The sequence below is a fragment of the Cynocephalus volans genome, chromosome 1 (genome assembly GCF_027409185.1).
Source record: "Cynocephalus volans isolate mCynVol1 chromosome 1, mCynVol1.pri, whole genome shotgun sequence".
Taxonomy (NCBI): domain Eukaryota; kingdom Metazoa; phylum Chordata; class Mammalia; order Dermoptera; family Cynocephalidae; genus Cynocephalus; species Cynocephalus volans.
Window position 1 is genome coordinate 123,181,071 of NC_084460.1, and position 15,401 is coordinate 123,196,471.

Below are 15,401 nucleotides of genomic sequence, written 5' to 3' on the forward strand. Positions count from 1 at the left end.
TTTAACGCAGCCTGTGAATTAAATGCTAGCAATGTATCAAAATAATTTCCTGATTTTGATGGTGTATTTCAGTTATATAGAATATCCTTGTTTGTAGAAATGCACAGTAAAGTATTTATTGATGATGGGGCATCACTGTAGGTTATTTATTCTCAAATGTCCAGGAAAAAGTTTTTTTGCAAATTTTATGTAAGTTTAAGATTGTTTCAAAATAAAATATATTTTGTAAAATACTCAATTTAATTTTAAAATATGAAGGTGGAGATAGAATGTTGGGTTCTCAGCAACCATAGGGAACAAGGAGGTTGGTTAACTGGATAGCCTGTGATCTAGCCTGCAGACACTAGGGGGCGTGGGGGTGAGGATACTGTCATTTAGCCACTTACTTTAGGCCTGACTCATTTATAAAAGATTTCTAATCGACATCAAAATTTGTGTGAAATTTATACTCTAAAGCAATAACACTGATTTTGAGAGAGAAAAAGTATTTTCTATTTAATACAACAAATGAGAAATAATTGAAGAAATCATTTATTTGGAAAAGAATGCTTCTTTATTGGTGGTTATTTTTATAGCAAGGATTACTAATTAGTAGCCAGTGGAAGGAGTCGGACAACTTTTGGAACATGCTGCTAAAAGCCGGTCAGCTCATCGTCCTTGCTTTTTTCAGTCTGGTAACCAGAGAGTATCAAATCCTGATTTTGCCCAGGAAGAGGTTCGAATACTTTCAAGTGAACATAACGATTATTGCCTACACACACCTGGAAAATATGGGGGAAAAAAAAAAAGAAAAGAGAAAAAGATTCATTCACATGGATCTGTGCTGAGTGAAAGATCCAAAGTCCTATAAAAACTTCAATGACATGTCTTTCTGGAACAGCATTTCTAGTCCTAGCTCAGCATTCTTAGACTTTTTGCTTCCATAAACCCACCACCTTATTTTATGAGAGAAAGGGCAGGCTAATGGCATGGATAGAAGCACAGGTCCTAGGTTTATTTTATTATATTTTATATTATAATCTGGACTCAAATGACAGTCCAGAGTTGCATTTTATTTCCAAAGATGTACAGAGCAAGAAAACAAGTGAAAGCCTATATTTTTGGTGATTTGGTTTTCTGACTCCCAAATTGGGACACTTTGTTTGCCACACAGTTCGATAAGGGAGGAGGAAACCAGAATTGCCATAGAAAACTTCGGATGTATGGTTCCCATACCCACGAGAACCTACTTTATAAATGCCCACTGGTATGACTGATCAGAGCCCAGGGGTCAAACAGCCTCCTTTCTAAAGTAAAGCAGTCTTGCTAGGAAGTCCTTTGCATGAAGGCTGATGTGGTAGTTTGGGCATGAATCCTGGAAATTCATGGTAATAATTCTGACTTTGGCACTTGGCTGAAGGCAAAAAAAGTTTTGCCTTATAGTATTCATTTACAATATTAAATATTTTAATATAATTTTATTAAATAATGTGAATTTATAACAATAATAAAATAAATAATATTTATTGTGCTGGATGTCCCTTCCAAACCCTAATTTTAACAAATGCCACTTATTAAATGTTTACTATGTCAGACACTATCATGAACATTTTATATACATGATTATATTTACTTATTATTATGGGCCTGAAAAAAAGGAGAAACAATGTCAATTTTACAGATATGAAAGCCAATTAAGAGATATTAAATAATTTTCCATAAATCTCTCAGCTGATGTGGCAGAGCCAAGTTTAAACACAGATCTGTTAGACTCCAACATCTATGTTATTTTCACTCCACAGTGTAATCTTTTAAAAGTACTTATTTTGTACGTGGAACAGGGTATCAACCTTTGCAAACATTATCAGAGGCAGGACAGCTGGGAGTTAAGCATCAGACCACTTGGGTTCAAATTCTGCCACTTGGAAGGTATCATACGAAGCATGTTAATTGAGGACCACCAGAAGGAACAAATTATATGTAGGGAAACAAAGAACATCACATAAAATGAGAAGTATAATATCTTTTAGTGCTAAAGTGGATGTTGAACTCTAACCTTAATATAGTAATTTGTCCCAGCTACTACTTGAGTTTTATACTCTACAGCTTCAAATTCTTGAAAAGTCTCATTTGTTTTTTCTTCAAGTTGTGGTCTAACCTTAAGAAGAGAAAAGAAGGAATAAATTATTAAAGCTATACACCATAAAGCTGGACACTATGTGATTTACAAATCTGAGAACCTTATGGTCCTTTGAAAAGTCCTCATAGATGGTAATAAGATCGGTGAGTTATTTTCAGTATTTTAACAGAAAACACCTATCTTTAATAAGATTATATGCATTAAAGTGTCAAATTTTGTTGCTTTAAGCTGAGTTTACATCAAATCGGTTTGGTAATGAAATACAATAAGATTTTGACTGGTCGAGCTCTAATAGTTATATATGTCTTTGATTTATAAAGAACAGGAGAGTAATAACTACTAGTTAATTTTTTAAAAAATTATTTTAAGATAATTTTAGATATAAATTTGCAAAAATAATATACTGAATTCCCTTATATCAGTCACACAGTTTCCCCTAATGTTGCCATCTTACATAACCACAATATAATCATCAAAACCAGGAAATTAATATAGTATAATACTACTAAGTAGTTTATAAACCTTTTAGAATTTTGCCAATTGTCCCCAAAATGTCTCTTTTCTAATCCAGGATCCCACCCAGGATCTTACATTGCATTTAGTTGTTTTATCTCCTTAGACTTCTCCAATTGGGTTTAATTCCTGCGTCTTTGTCATTCATGACAAACAAGTGACCTTGACACTTTTGAAGAATATTGGCCCGTTAATTTGTAGAAGCCCATCAACTGGGTTGACCTTCTGTTATGTTAGTTTTACATATTTTTGTAAGGATAGCACAAAAGTGACGTTGTGCTCTTAGTGCATCCTATCGGGAGCTATGTGTTTCATTACACATAGTGGTGATGTTAATTTTGATTACTTAGGACGTCTGCCAGCTTTCTCCACTATGAAGTTACTATATTTCTCCTTTGTAATGAACAAGTGTCTTATGAGAAGACACTTTCAGACTATGCAGCTATTCTGTTTCTTATCATACTTTCATCCACTAATTTTAGCATCCATTGATGGTTCTTGCTTACAACAGCTATTACTGTGGTGTTTGCCAAGTGGTGATTTTTGCATTTCTATCATTCCTTATAGATTTATTAATTGGAAGTCTACTGTAAGGAAGAGCTGTGCCCTCTCTCCTATTTATTTATTCAATTATTTATTTACATTAATATGTTTCATGGATATTTCTTTTTCTATGGGTTATAATTCTATTTGTTTTGTTGCTCAAATTATCCTAGATTTGGCCACTGGGAGCTCCTTCAAGTGGGTGCCTATGTCCTCTCCACATGCCTCCATTATTTTATGAGCATTTCCTTAGTTTCCAACACTATAATATGTTTCAGGTTTATCTTGAAACTTCCCTGCCCATCCTCTGGAATCAATCATTTCTCTAAGAAGCCCTGGACCCTTTTATTGGGGAATGGTATTTAGTGCACAAGATTTGGGCACTGTGTAGTCTCATTATTATTGGGTATCAATGCTCCTTGATCTACTCGGTAGAAAGAGCTGCAAAATATATGTATGTGTACCAGCACACACATGCACACACCTTTATCTGTGTGAGTATGCGTGTATGTGTATGTATATGCACATATACACACATTCATATGTGTGTATCAATATATACATCATATATGCGTGCATACAGCAGTGCCCCCACTTTATCCATTGGTTTGCTTTCCATGGCTTCAGTTACTTGTGGTCACCTGCAGTGGAAAAATAGGTACATGTACAATAGATATTTTGAGAGACTGACCATATTCACATAACTTTTATTACAGTATTTGTTATAATTGCTCTATTTTATTGTTAGTTATTGTTAATCTCTTACTGTATCTAATTTATAAGTTAAACTTTATCACAGATATGTGTGTATAGGAAAAAACATAGTATATATAGGTTTTGTAATATCTGCAGTTTCAGGTATCCTCTGGGGGTCTTGGAACATATCCCCTGTGGATAAGAGTGACTACTATATATACGTATTCCTCTGATTAAAGTCTGACAACATAGAATTCACTGAGTTTTGCGCCTTTTCTTATTTGTAACTCCTTTCTCAAACCCTGAGGAAGAAGCCTGGCCCTCATGATTCACAATATATTTTCTTATTTGTTCAGTTCTAGTATATACATAAAATAGTTTCAGAATTGCTAACCTATACCTCTGTGAAAAATACATTACCAACTAGAGTGCAGAATTTGTAGAGTTCTTATAAAGACCCTATGATTGCCTTGAGCCCACCCAGATAATCCAAGATAACTCTTCATCCGAAGGTCCTTCACTGAATCACACCTGTGAAGTCCCTTTTGCCATGTAAGGTAACACAGCCACAGTTCCAGGGATTCAGATGTGGACATCTTTGGAGGGCCATCATTCTGTCTACCACAGGGGTATAGATGCTTAGATGCCAACATTCCTGAACCAAGCATGAAAAAGGAACTAGACTGTCCCAGATTCAATATGTAAACTTTTACTGAATCTATCAGTTTTCAGCATTGGTTCTTCATTCCTACTCTTAGCTGTGCCTGAAATGCCAGAGTCTGCTATGGTCTCTCAGACTCAGTTTCTGCTAAGAATAAAGCTCCAGTCTTTTCCCAGGGTGGAGGATAGTGTGGGGAGAAGTAATTGATAGAAGCAACAGATCCTCACACAGACCTCCCTTCTGTCGTCCTGGTTTTAGCCCCGTGCTGCACTTCTGTCTTCAAAGTTTCTGGTGTTGCTAATGCCTGAGCCGTTTTGAAGTCCTGCAGTATGAATCTGCTTGCTTCTGGCTTAGACTTTCTCCTCTACAGGCTTACGTTCTGTCTAGACTGCTCAGTCATTTTCCATTGTTCATCTGTTTGCCATCTTCCAAAATTTCATTGATATCTCTGAGGTGGTGTTTGCCCATATCCTGTTGTTCTTATATTTGTGGATTTGTGTCCTTTCCCCTCCAATTCTTTCCTATCCCTTAGAGGGAAAAGGAATTACTCTGTGTGTTCAATATACCTTGTCTATTGAGAAATTGCCTCTGTGCCCTTCGCTAAAGCATTTCATGAGCATGCAATTCAATGAGGCCTTTAGTACACCTCAGGTTCTCCTGAGGTCATCTGTTCCTTCCCATCAGTGGGCAGACCTTTCGAATCCTTTTTTATTGGTGCCTCAGTTTGGGTGACAGAAGTGTTTTCAAAGATGTAGACATTTTCAAATTCTGAGTTCTCAGGTGACTTTTTTTTGTGTGTGACCGGTAAGGGATCGCAACCCTTTTCTTGGTGTCGCCCGCACCGCGCTCAGCCAGTGAGCGCACCGGCCACCCCTATCTAGGATCCGAACCCATGGCGGGAGCTCCGCTCTCTCCCGAGTGAGCCACGGGGTCGGCCCCGCAGGTGACTTTTTAGGTGGCCAAACACTCTATGGACTACCACCCACCCATTTTTCCTGTAACCTTCAGAATAGATGGGAAGAATGTGATTGCTTTGGTTGAGATGGAAAATGAAGCTCCAAAGTGGAGAAAGGAAAAAGACAAATAGAAAAAAACCAGAAGTGGGAAGAAGTAGGGTGCAGGAGAGAGGGAAAGCAGGCAAGGGCGCCGAGAGAAGCTGAGTAAGGAAAGGGGTCACTGTCTCAGGCTACGCCTGTCCTAACCCTTTTGAACTGCCTGTGAAGTTGGGTGCCGAGATGGAAAGAGTTAATCTCTATACTAACCCTAAAAGTATCAATGTAAATCCCATCTTACAAATAAGGAAACTGAGGCCATGAGGAGAGCATGACTGCTTAAGGTTGACAAATTATTAATCATAATTATTTTAAAGTCCTTGCCTGATAATTTAAGTATCTGATTTGTGTTTCTTCTGGTTTTCAGTCTTTGGTCTTTTTTTTTTTTTTTTTAGCATGTACTGTAAGTTTTCATTTCTATCTGTTCTAGAAACAGATCCAAATCTTTAACCTTTCCACTGTATCTGTGCAGTTCACAAGTCCAGAATTTTCTGTGAGAGAGCTGATTTCAAATTGTCTGGTTTGTTTCCTTCAGTGCCCTGGCACCTGTCACACTGTACCTTGATTTCTGGTTAACTGTACGTGTAATATGTAGCCCCCTGTTCCCTTCCCAGTAAAACAGATTTGCATTGTTAAACATTAGCTTCTATGGACCTGGATGATGAGATTTGAGCTGGGGAGCAGGGAAAGGGGCAGAACTGGGAAGCTTGTTAGTGAAACCTGAAGTTCCAGAAGGGAGCTCGTTGCTGAAAGACCCTCCAGGATGGGCACTAGGAGGATGAAGGCCACCTGGGAAGGGTTATTGGGAACCTAGTGGTGAACACACAGGCCTTGCACTGAACAGTTAGTGTTCATCCTCCTCAGCCTGCCCTGCATGGTGGTGGCTAAGTTGCTGGAGGGAACGGTGTGGGGTTGTTGCTTGGTCCTCAGCCAGGGGCAGGAGGCTACCAGGGAGGAGCCCCTGGTAAATTCAAGCTTCTTCTTCTTCTTTTTTTTTTTTTTTGTGACTGGCTCAGGCAGGGATCCGGACCCTTGACTTTGATGTTATAACACCACGCTCGAACCAACTGACAAGCTTTTCTTATTGCTGTAGAGCACAAATCTTGGTGAACTGTTAGTTCTCTGGGACCTGAGGATTTGTACTACATGGCATCCGACATTCAGGTGTTTCCCCTAGTCTGAGGTCATCCTACAGAAACATTTGGGCTATGCATAATTTAGGAGAGAATGGATTTAAAGATAATGGTGACAAAGTGGATAGGCTATATTGGGGAAATTTTACAGCTTGAGGAAGGAGAGTTTGGGTAGTAGTGTGAAAGGACAGTAGGGCTGCCAAGACATGACTTGTGGACATTTGTCACCTATGTTGTTGTTGTTTCCATATCAGCCATATGAAGGAAGGAGGAATGCCGTGAGCCATCCTGCTATAGGGAACGGCATGGGAGCCTGAGTGATACCCCTTGCTCTGCAGGCTACAAGGGGGTCCCGTGTGTGTGGCACAGCTCCATGGAATTTCTTGTTTGTTCACCATTCGTTGCTTGACCAGCCTTCCCAGAATTAAACAGCCTAACCTTTTGGCTTAGTATGGCTTTGGGAAATTCCTTGGAGTTTCTCAAAGGACATGTTAAAATACATCAAAATTACCTGGTTTATTTAAAGGGCATTGTCAGTACTAAAGGTGTTTTTGATGCATGTACCCGGTATGGATTGGCTCCATTTAATTTTGTCATTAATTTTCCTTGTTAGTGATGTGTGCATGGACCCATTGTGGCTGTGGTCATGCTCTTGTACGTGTGGAATGAAGTTATTATGATCGATTTCTATCCACATTCCCCCAGGGAGACGGTGGGTCTGGGTGCAGTAATGTTTATAACTAATTGATCATCAACCAGTCACAGATTTCTTTGTTTCTCCCACTCCCACAGTTTCACTTGATTTACCAAGAACATGTACTTTCTTTAGTAATAATAAGAATGATATAGTGTGTTTTTGTTGGTTTGAGTAGAATCATTTAGCTTTTCACTTTGTCCCCTGTGCTGTTCCCAGAGTCTATTGGCAGGGACATAAAAGGTATAAACATTGTGATTTTGATTATAAATTAAAATGATCAATATACAGTATAAGCAATATTAAATTGTTAACCAGAACTAATCAATGTTATTAAAAGCAAGTATAGGGCCGACCCCGTGACTCACTCGGGAGAGTGCGGCACTGGGAGGGCAGCGGCGCTCCCACTGCGGGTTCGGATCCTGTATAGGGATGGCCGGTGCACTCACTGGCTGAGCGCGGTGTGGGCGACACCAAGCCAAGGGTTGCGATCCCCTTACCGGTCACAAAAAAAAAAAAAAAAAGCAAGTATAGTAAGTATAAGTAAGATTAAAAAAGGGTTAAATTGTAAGTTAAGAAGGTTAAGAATTATAGTTTAAACTAAAAGTCTGACGCTCTCTAATGCCAAGCATGCTGCTATTGTGTAGTTTCCTGGCCACGAGCCACAGGCTTTGGGGGAAACTATCGATGCATGAGTAGGTGTTTTTGTCACAGCATGAGTGCCTTGGAACGTTTTGACCTTTTTCAATAGAAACAAAAATAAAAAATGTTTTGATTAAAAGATAAATCAATGTGTAAAAGATTAGGTAAAAATATATAAATAAAGCAAGATTTTTGTGGTTGTTGTCCACACTTGCACTAGACATCTGCGGTCCGTCTCTTTCTTTCCTCGCTGATGCCACACCACCTATTCAGGTCCAACGAATCCTGCGGAGCTGGTCTCCGGCAGAGGAAGTGGGACAAGCATCCAGGATGCAAGAAGTGAAGTTTCCTGGCATAAGAGAGCAAGGGCTGGTGAAGAAAAGAGGACAGAGTTCAAGAGTGGAGGGAGAAATGAGATCCAGCAGGGCACAAGGTAAATTGGGGCATTTTCTCACAGGATGTCTGCAATCTTCTAAGAAGAGTAGGAACTGAGACACCCTGCTGGAGGGACCATGGAGGGTGGGAGGGATGGAGAAACTGAGGGGCGAGGAGGTACAGATTCACCTCTGTATGATTTCTAGAAGAGGACCAACAAATATGACTGAAAAGCTATGCTGGTAGTCCGAGTTGTGGTTGTTTGGCATGAATTTGTAGATTTGTAATGGGTGAGTTTTCTGTAGTTCTGCATCTTCCTTGAGCAATGTTCTCTGATCCTGGAGCAGAAGCTGAGGAGGAAGTGGTAGCAGTGGGAGTGATCTCTAACCGAGGATTGGAATGCCAGGAGCTCACGGGATCATGGAAACCAGGGGTGGAGGAGTGTATGAAACCATCTGTCGTGAGGTCTGGGCTGGATGAGTGACTGAGTGGACCAGGTGTGTTCTGATGAAGATGGGAGGGTAAGCACCTGGAGGGTTCTGGTGTGGCTGAATGGCAAGTTCTTTGGGTGTGGGGCAGTAGGAAAGGTGACTGATGAGGAGGCTGCGGTCAGAGAGGGGAACAAAAATCTGTGGATGGGGGTGAGTGAGAGGCATGACATGCTAAACTCCAGGGTGTGCCCAGGATGGCATGCAGATGGTGTTTGTGTGGTGTCCTGGTTAACAAAATGTTCTGTGTGTTTGCCAGGAGTGGTATTCAGCAATTAGGTTTATGACGTGTGTGTGTGTGTGTGTGTGTGTGGTGTGTATGTGTGATAGCCCTTATTTCTAAAAATAATTACTAAAATAACATTTATCTCCCACAGACAGACATACTCAGAATTCTCATCCAATGGTTATTTACATATGATATATGATAATGGATCAGCGATAACGGCTTTCACTGTTGGGGTCATCCATTTATATATCATTACACACATTATGGCTTTTCATGGATGGGGCCATGTTTGGCTTTTTATTTCTTCGTGTCGCATACCTCCAGTCTATTTTGTAAATTTCCCTGAGGGCAGGGACAATTTTATGTCTCCCCTCTCCCCACAGCAATTCATGTAGTACTGTCTACGGAGTCTATATTTTCTAAACGAAAACATCACGACAACTTCTCTCCCCAAATAGGAAAGATGCATATAGCAATGGCCCTCAACTAATATAGAGAAACTCAGAAGAGGACTCTTCTTCCAAGTGTACTCTAGACCCAAAAGTATCTTTAGCATCCTGTAGTACATGATACCACATAACCCATTCAGTCTCTGTTATATTCAGAATGGGGAATCTTTCCTTCTGCCTTCAAAAATATGCCCAGTCTCTCAGTCCCAAACCCTTTGCCTTTCTTTTCTTTCTGACCCCATTCAACCTCCCTCTTTCACTTTGCTGTCAAATTCCTTGAACATGCAGTTATCATTTTTCTTTGACACTTTTCCCTCTCTATGCGATGACCTTCCCTCTCCTTCTTTCCCTCCCTCTCTAATGGGTTCTTCCTTCAGTTGGCATTCCACTAAGAAGCTCTCTGGAAAGGACAGGGAAAGATGATACACTCTTCAGTTCCTTGAAGAATACTTGCATTTTAACAGGTGATTTTTAAAAACAGAAATACACTCAAAAATCAAAGGAATAAAACTACAGAGTAAATAGCAGTTAATACAAAGTAAATGAAGGTCTTCCCTGGAACCCCCTATATCATACTAGGTATGTGATGACCAACGCTGACCCATGGGGACCTAACTAATTCTACAATCTTGGAAAAAGAGTTGACCCAATTTTCTCACCTATAAGTGATTATAATAATATCTGACTCTTGGGATTGTTTGTAGCGGAATAAATGACACAATTATTGTGAAAGTGCTTTCTAAACTATAAAGAGTTTACTGATTATTCCTTTACCTTCCTTAGGGATTGTCCCCTAAGGCTGTCTCTTGAAAGGTAGGGCAGATAAGTGATAATTGAGAGTGTAACACCTGAGGAGCTAAACTACTACACAGTAATTATTCACCTGAAAGTAAGGAGGTTTAACAACCAATCTCTAACGTCCTTTCTGGTCCAAAACCTATTGATAAAAACAAAAACATCTGCTGTGACCAGGTCAGCTAAATTATAGTGCCTTATGTGGGGTAAGTCAGTAATCGTGTCCACCAGTCCTGGGGAATGTTATCGTAAGATCATCTTTACTTAGAGGCAGATGTAATGGCACCAGAAGGTTGTAAAATAGCCTATAATACTTATCGTAATGCTTTCCCTAGATCCCTGCATGTAGAGTGTAACCTAGTAACAATCTCAAATCTACACATTATGTACAACCAACAGAACTGATGAAGTGATTAGGCTGGGCTGTCTTCTCTCCCTCCTTCGATTCTTCCCCCTTCTAGTGACCATAAAATGCTAAGCTCTGCTGGCCTCATCTGGGGCATATTTCTCAGGGTGACCTGACCTATGCGTTTCCCCAGCTGCAACAGTCATACTGGCTAAGTAAATCCTATGCTTCATATGTTCTACTTCACTCTCATTCTACCTCTCTGACAAAGTTGGAGCTTGAGGTAAGCAGGAGAAACACTTTCAAATCAGTGTTATAATTTAAGATGTGGCTTGCACATAGGTGTTATTAACAATGCAAAGCCTTCTGGTAGCTTCTTATTAAAAAAAAAAAATTATTCCTGCTAACCAGGTGAAAAGCTTTTAAAAAAATCATTACAATTTTCTGTACCCTCTATATTTCAAATCTCAATTGTTCCCTATCCTTCAACAGCTCCCACCCCTGGAGAGTCTCAGGGGGATTTTTCAGGGTCAGGGATAATTTCAGGCAAAAATCTGAAATAAACAATTGTGATGCTCCACCTATGCATATTACTTTTTCATTTTCAAGTCATTTGCATGCACATTATCTCACTTAGTCTTTACAGCTCTGAGACTGGTGGCGTAAGAGGTGTTATCTTCATTTTACAAATGAAATTGAGAACTTTTATTTTGGCACCCTGATTTTAAAACCTCATCTCCCACAGGCCTGGAGGATACCATATATCTCTGGTCCTGTAGGCAACTGAGATCATGGATGGCAACAGCAGCAGCTCCAGGGAACCTGGTAGAAATGCAGCACTGTAGGCCCACCCAGGCCTCCCGAATCAGAATCTGCATTTATCAGGTGATTCATATGCACATTCAAGTTTGAGAATACTGATCTGATACAAGGATTCAAATGAAGGTATCAATGACTTAATATTATCTTCTCCAAGAAAAAAGCTCCCAAGTATTTTTTAAGAAAACAAAAACAAACTCTCAAAAGGTAAGTATTTAGCTCCAAAGAATAAGTGGTAGAATTCCAGGCATCTGGCCCCATAGAGAGCTTTCCAGTGCCCTGAATGTAGAGGACCCTATCTTTTGCACTCACACAAAAAGCCGATCTTGTTTGCCAGATAGTGTCATAGAATGACATTTCAGAGAGAAAAAACAAGAAAGAATGGTACAAGAAAATAGGACAACAAATTCCAAACCTAAATAGTAAGTTGTATGTATTTTTCTTTCATAAAATATGCAACACAATACCCTTTTATTATATAGGCAATAGTTAATCACACAACACTTAGAAAAATGTATCAAACATTTTTGATAAACAATAGTTTTAGTTTTGCCATAATCCATTTGGCTGCCTAAAACATTTCAGAATCACCACAATGTCACTTCTCTTCTCTACTAGTATAATGACCCTCTAACTACTAAAAACTAAAACACTGTCTATTTAATCAAATTTGTAGGAAGTTTGTTTGTAAGTGTAAGTTTATAATATTGTTCTTCATTCAACCCATTTAAAAAAATCTCCCTGCAATGCATTTGAAGTCTAGCTTGTTAAACTGTTAACAACCTTACACTTTAATAGCATGTTGGCATCACTTGGTGAGATCAGAAAAGTGTCATCAGAAACTGAATTAGCAATGCTAAAATCATATGTTGTAAGAGCTTTAGAGATGATCCTATATCCTATATTCATTAACAAATGGGAAAACTGAGGCTCAAAGAACGGGTGTAACTTGCTCAAGGGCACTCTCACAATGTTGGGATTATTCAAGGTTTCACCTGAAAAGACTAGTATTCCATTTTTAGTTATAAGAAAGCCTGAACAAAACCACAGATTTCCCACCCTTCCGGTTTCCATGTTCACCCACACCCTCACCACAGGGCCAACCTATGAATCAAGGTTTGGGATCAAACTTTTTCCTGGAATATATCAATTTACCTTATCAGCAATCTTCTGAATTTCTGGAGTGGCAGGTTTGGCGTCAGTTAAGCCTCCAGGCATCATCCTGGCCAGCTGATTCTTTGCTGGGGAGGTAGCTGGAACCTGGAACAGAAGTAATCAGGTTAGTGTGGAGACTTGGGTTTTTAAGAGGTGTTCACAAGCTCCGCCTATGGAATGTTTTACTTTTCACAAATAGCAGAGAGGCACAGGGAAAATGAGCATGCCTCGAGGCAAGTCTTGCTTCCTCAACAGAATATGCTAAGTAGAATCTGGACGAATAAGGGTCTGGGGCCTGAACAAATGGGTGTGCACAGGAGTCACTCTATAACATGCACCAGATGCCCCCGCATACTCTTTGACAATGGTTCCGTCCTATTGCATCATCAGAAGTATGAAATCTGAAGCCACAACCAGAATTTCCAAATGTTTTAACACCTCTAACACAAAGTTTTGTTTTTCTACTTATTTATAACATCAAGGCTAATTGTTTAAAATTTACTTGACTTTGTAAATAAAGTAAAAAGATCTGTCTGGAGGACCTTGGCTAAATATGTATACTTTTATTTAAATTTCTAGAAATGCTTAAAATACAGAAAAACACAAAGAATAAATAACAAACATCTATCTTCCTATCAGAATTAAAACTTTTAATAATTTGTCATATTTGCTTCCTGGTTTTTTCGTAGTTTTTCAGAAAGAAAATATTACAGGTATAGAGGAAGCCACCCGACCCACCCCAACCTTGCCCTCCACAGAGGTAAATGACGTTGTGAATTTGGTATCCTTCTAGCTCATTTTTATACTTTTACTTAGTATGTTTTTAAAATTTTACTTAAACTGTATACTAAACATATATTCTATGTTATGCTCTTTTTCTCCTCAACATGTTTTTGAGTGTTTCCATGTTGATCCACAGATAGATCAATCCAATTCATTTCCTTTAACTGCTCTAAGCTGTTCTGTGTTAGATCGATTCTAGGCCATCCTTACTGAATCTCTCCATTGCTAGTGACAGGATAAGCAGCAAGCGTTCTGTTCTCTTTCTGGGGTCTATGCCCTGTTACTCTCAGCTCCTCCCTCTTGATTCTCAAACATTTCTTTTAGGAGTAAAAACTGTCCCCAAGCAAATATTGCTTTTGTCCTTGCATTCCTACTATAACAATTCTGATTCTTCTCAAGATAGTCCATCTGCATTCCTGATTGACAGGGGAAGAGTCACACACAAGAAAGTGCAGGAAAGAAAAGCACAATTAATATCTGTGTTAATTATTTAATTAAACAATTGATTACACATTTATCTTTAAAGTACCTTTAAGATTGCTCTTTGAATTATTTTAAATAGAATTACTCAGGCTATCTCTATGGAGCTAGACATCCTTGTATGTTTCTTATTTCTTGTCTGTGAGCTCATCTGTTGCAGGAGTTACCTTTTATGGGAGTTTTTTTTTGTTGGGCTGGATCGTGGGGCTTCCCTACGGGGTGGTTGTCTCTATTGGGACCTATAAGGTGCACAGGCCTCAAAGCATCTCTTATTTTACTGTTGGCCTAGAGCTCCTGAATCATGAAGATACTGAGAATTTGGGCTTGCCTCCAGCCCTTGGTGTAGGCCTGGGGCTCTGGACTTTCCCAGCTGCCTGTGCTTCCACCCATTGCCAGGGATTCCCACTCCTAGGTATTTAGCCAAGAGAAATGAAAACATATGTCCATACAAACAGTTGTATACAAACGTTCATAGCTGCATTATTCATAATAGCTCAAAACTGAAAACTCAAATGTCCATCAACTGGTGAATGGCAAAAAAATAAAAAATTGTGATATATCTGTTGGGCCGGCGGGATCGGGAGGACAGGAAAGAGGCAAGAAAGTAGGGAAGGAGCCTCCATCTTGTTAACTCCACCCCCCCCTCCCTGGAAGGTGGAACCGGATACTGAACCCTGCTCAATTCCATACCATATATGGGCAAAAACCCACCAACAGCCCTCCCCTATAAATATCTGCTTGTATGCACCCTGGGTGAGACTTCCCCAGCCTCACTCCCTTGCTGGCTGTGGAACCTCGCCCGCCCAAGAGCACTGCCATTAAAGCTTGCCTCGAACCCTTTGCCTCGCTCCTCTGGTTACTTAGCACCACCGATTTGAACAGGACAAAATCCATAGTACAGATCACTACACAACAATAAAAAGAAACAAAATAGCAATACATTCGATAACATAGGTGAAACAGAAACAAATCAAAGTGAAAAGGAGTCAAGTGAAAAAAGTCATACACTGAATGAAGACTATGGACTACATCATTCTATTTACGTGAAACTCGAGAAGCAGCAGAATTACAGTGACAAAAAGATCAGAGGTTGCTTGAGGCTGAGGGTGAGGGAAGAAACGGACTGCTAAAGGGCACAAGGGAATGTCTTAGGGGATGGAACTGTTCCATATCTGGATTGTGGTAGTGGTTCCACAACTATACACAATTACCAAAATTCATCAAATTGCGCACTTAAAATGGGTAGACTCTATTGTATGAAAGTTACACCCAGCAAAGCTGGGGGAGAAAAAGCACTACCTTTTGAACACCTTTTTTATTTTTTTTCTTGCAGCTGGCTGGTAAGGGGATCCAAACCCTTGACCTTGGTGTTATAACACCACAGTCTAAGTGACTGAGCTAACGGGCCAGCACTGGACACTTTTTTTTT

General features: G+C 39.6%; 1 protein-coding gene across 1 annotated transcript; it reads right to left on the minus strand.

Annotated features, from left to right (window-relative positions):
* Positions 1 to 551: 551 nt before the first annotated feature.
* Positions 552 to 12,809, minus strand: CSTA (cystatin A). The gene is made up of 3 exons (XM_063076290.1): positions 12,710 to 12,809; positions 2,036 to 2,137; positions 552 to 761 (listed from the first exon to the last, which is right to left on the minus strand). The coding sequence occupies exons 1-3, from the start codon at positions 12,773 to 12,775 to the stop codon at positions 633 to 635; spliced, it is 297 nt and encodes a 98-aa protein (XP_062932360.1). The 5' UTR covers positions 12,776 to 12,809; the 3' UTR covers positions 552 to 632.
* Positions 12,810 to 15,401: the final 2,592 nt, after the last annotated feature.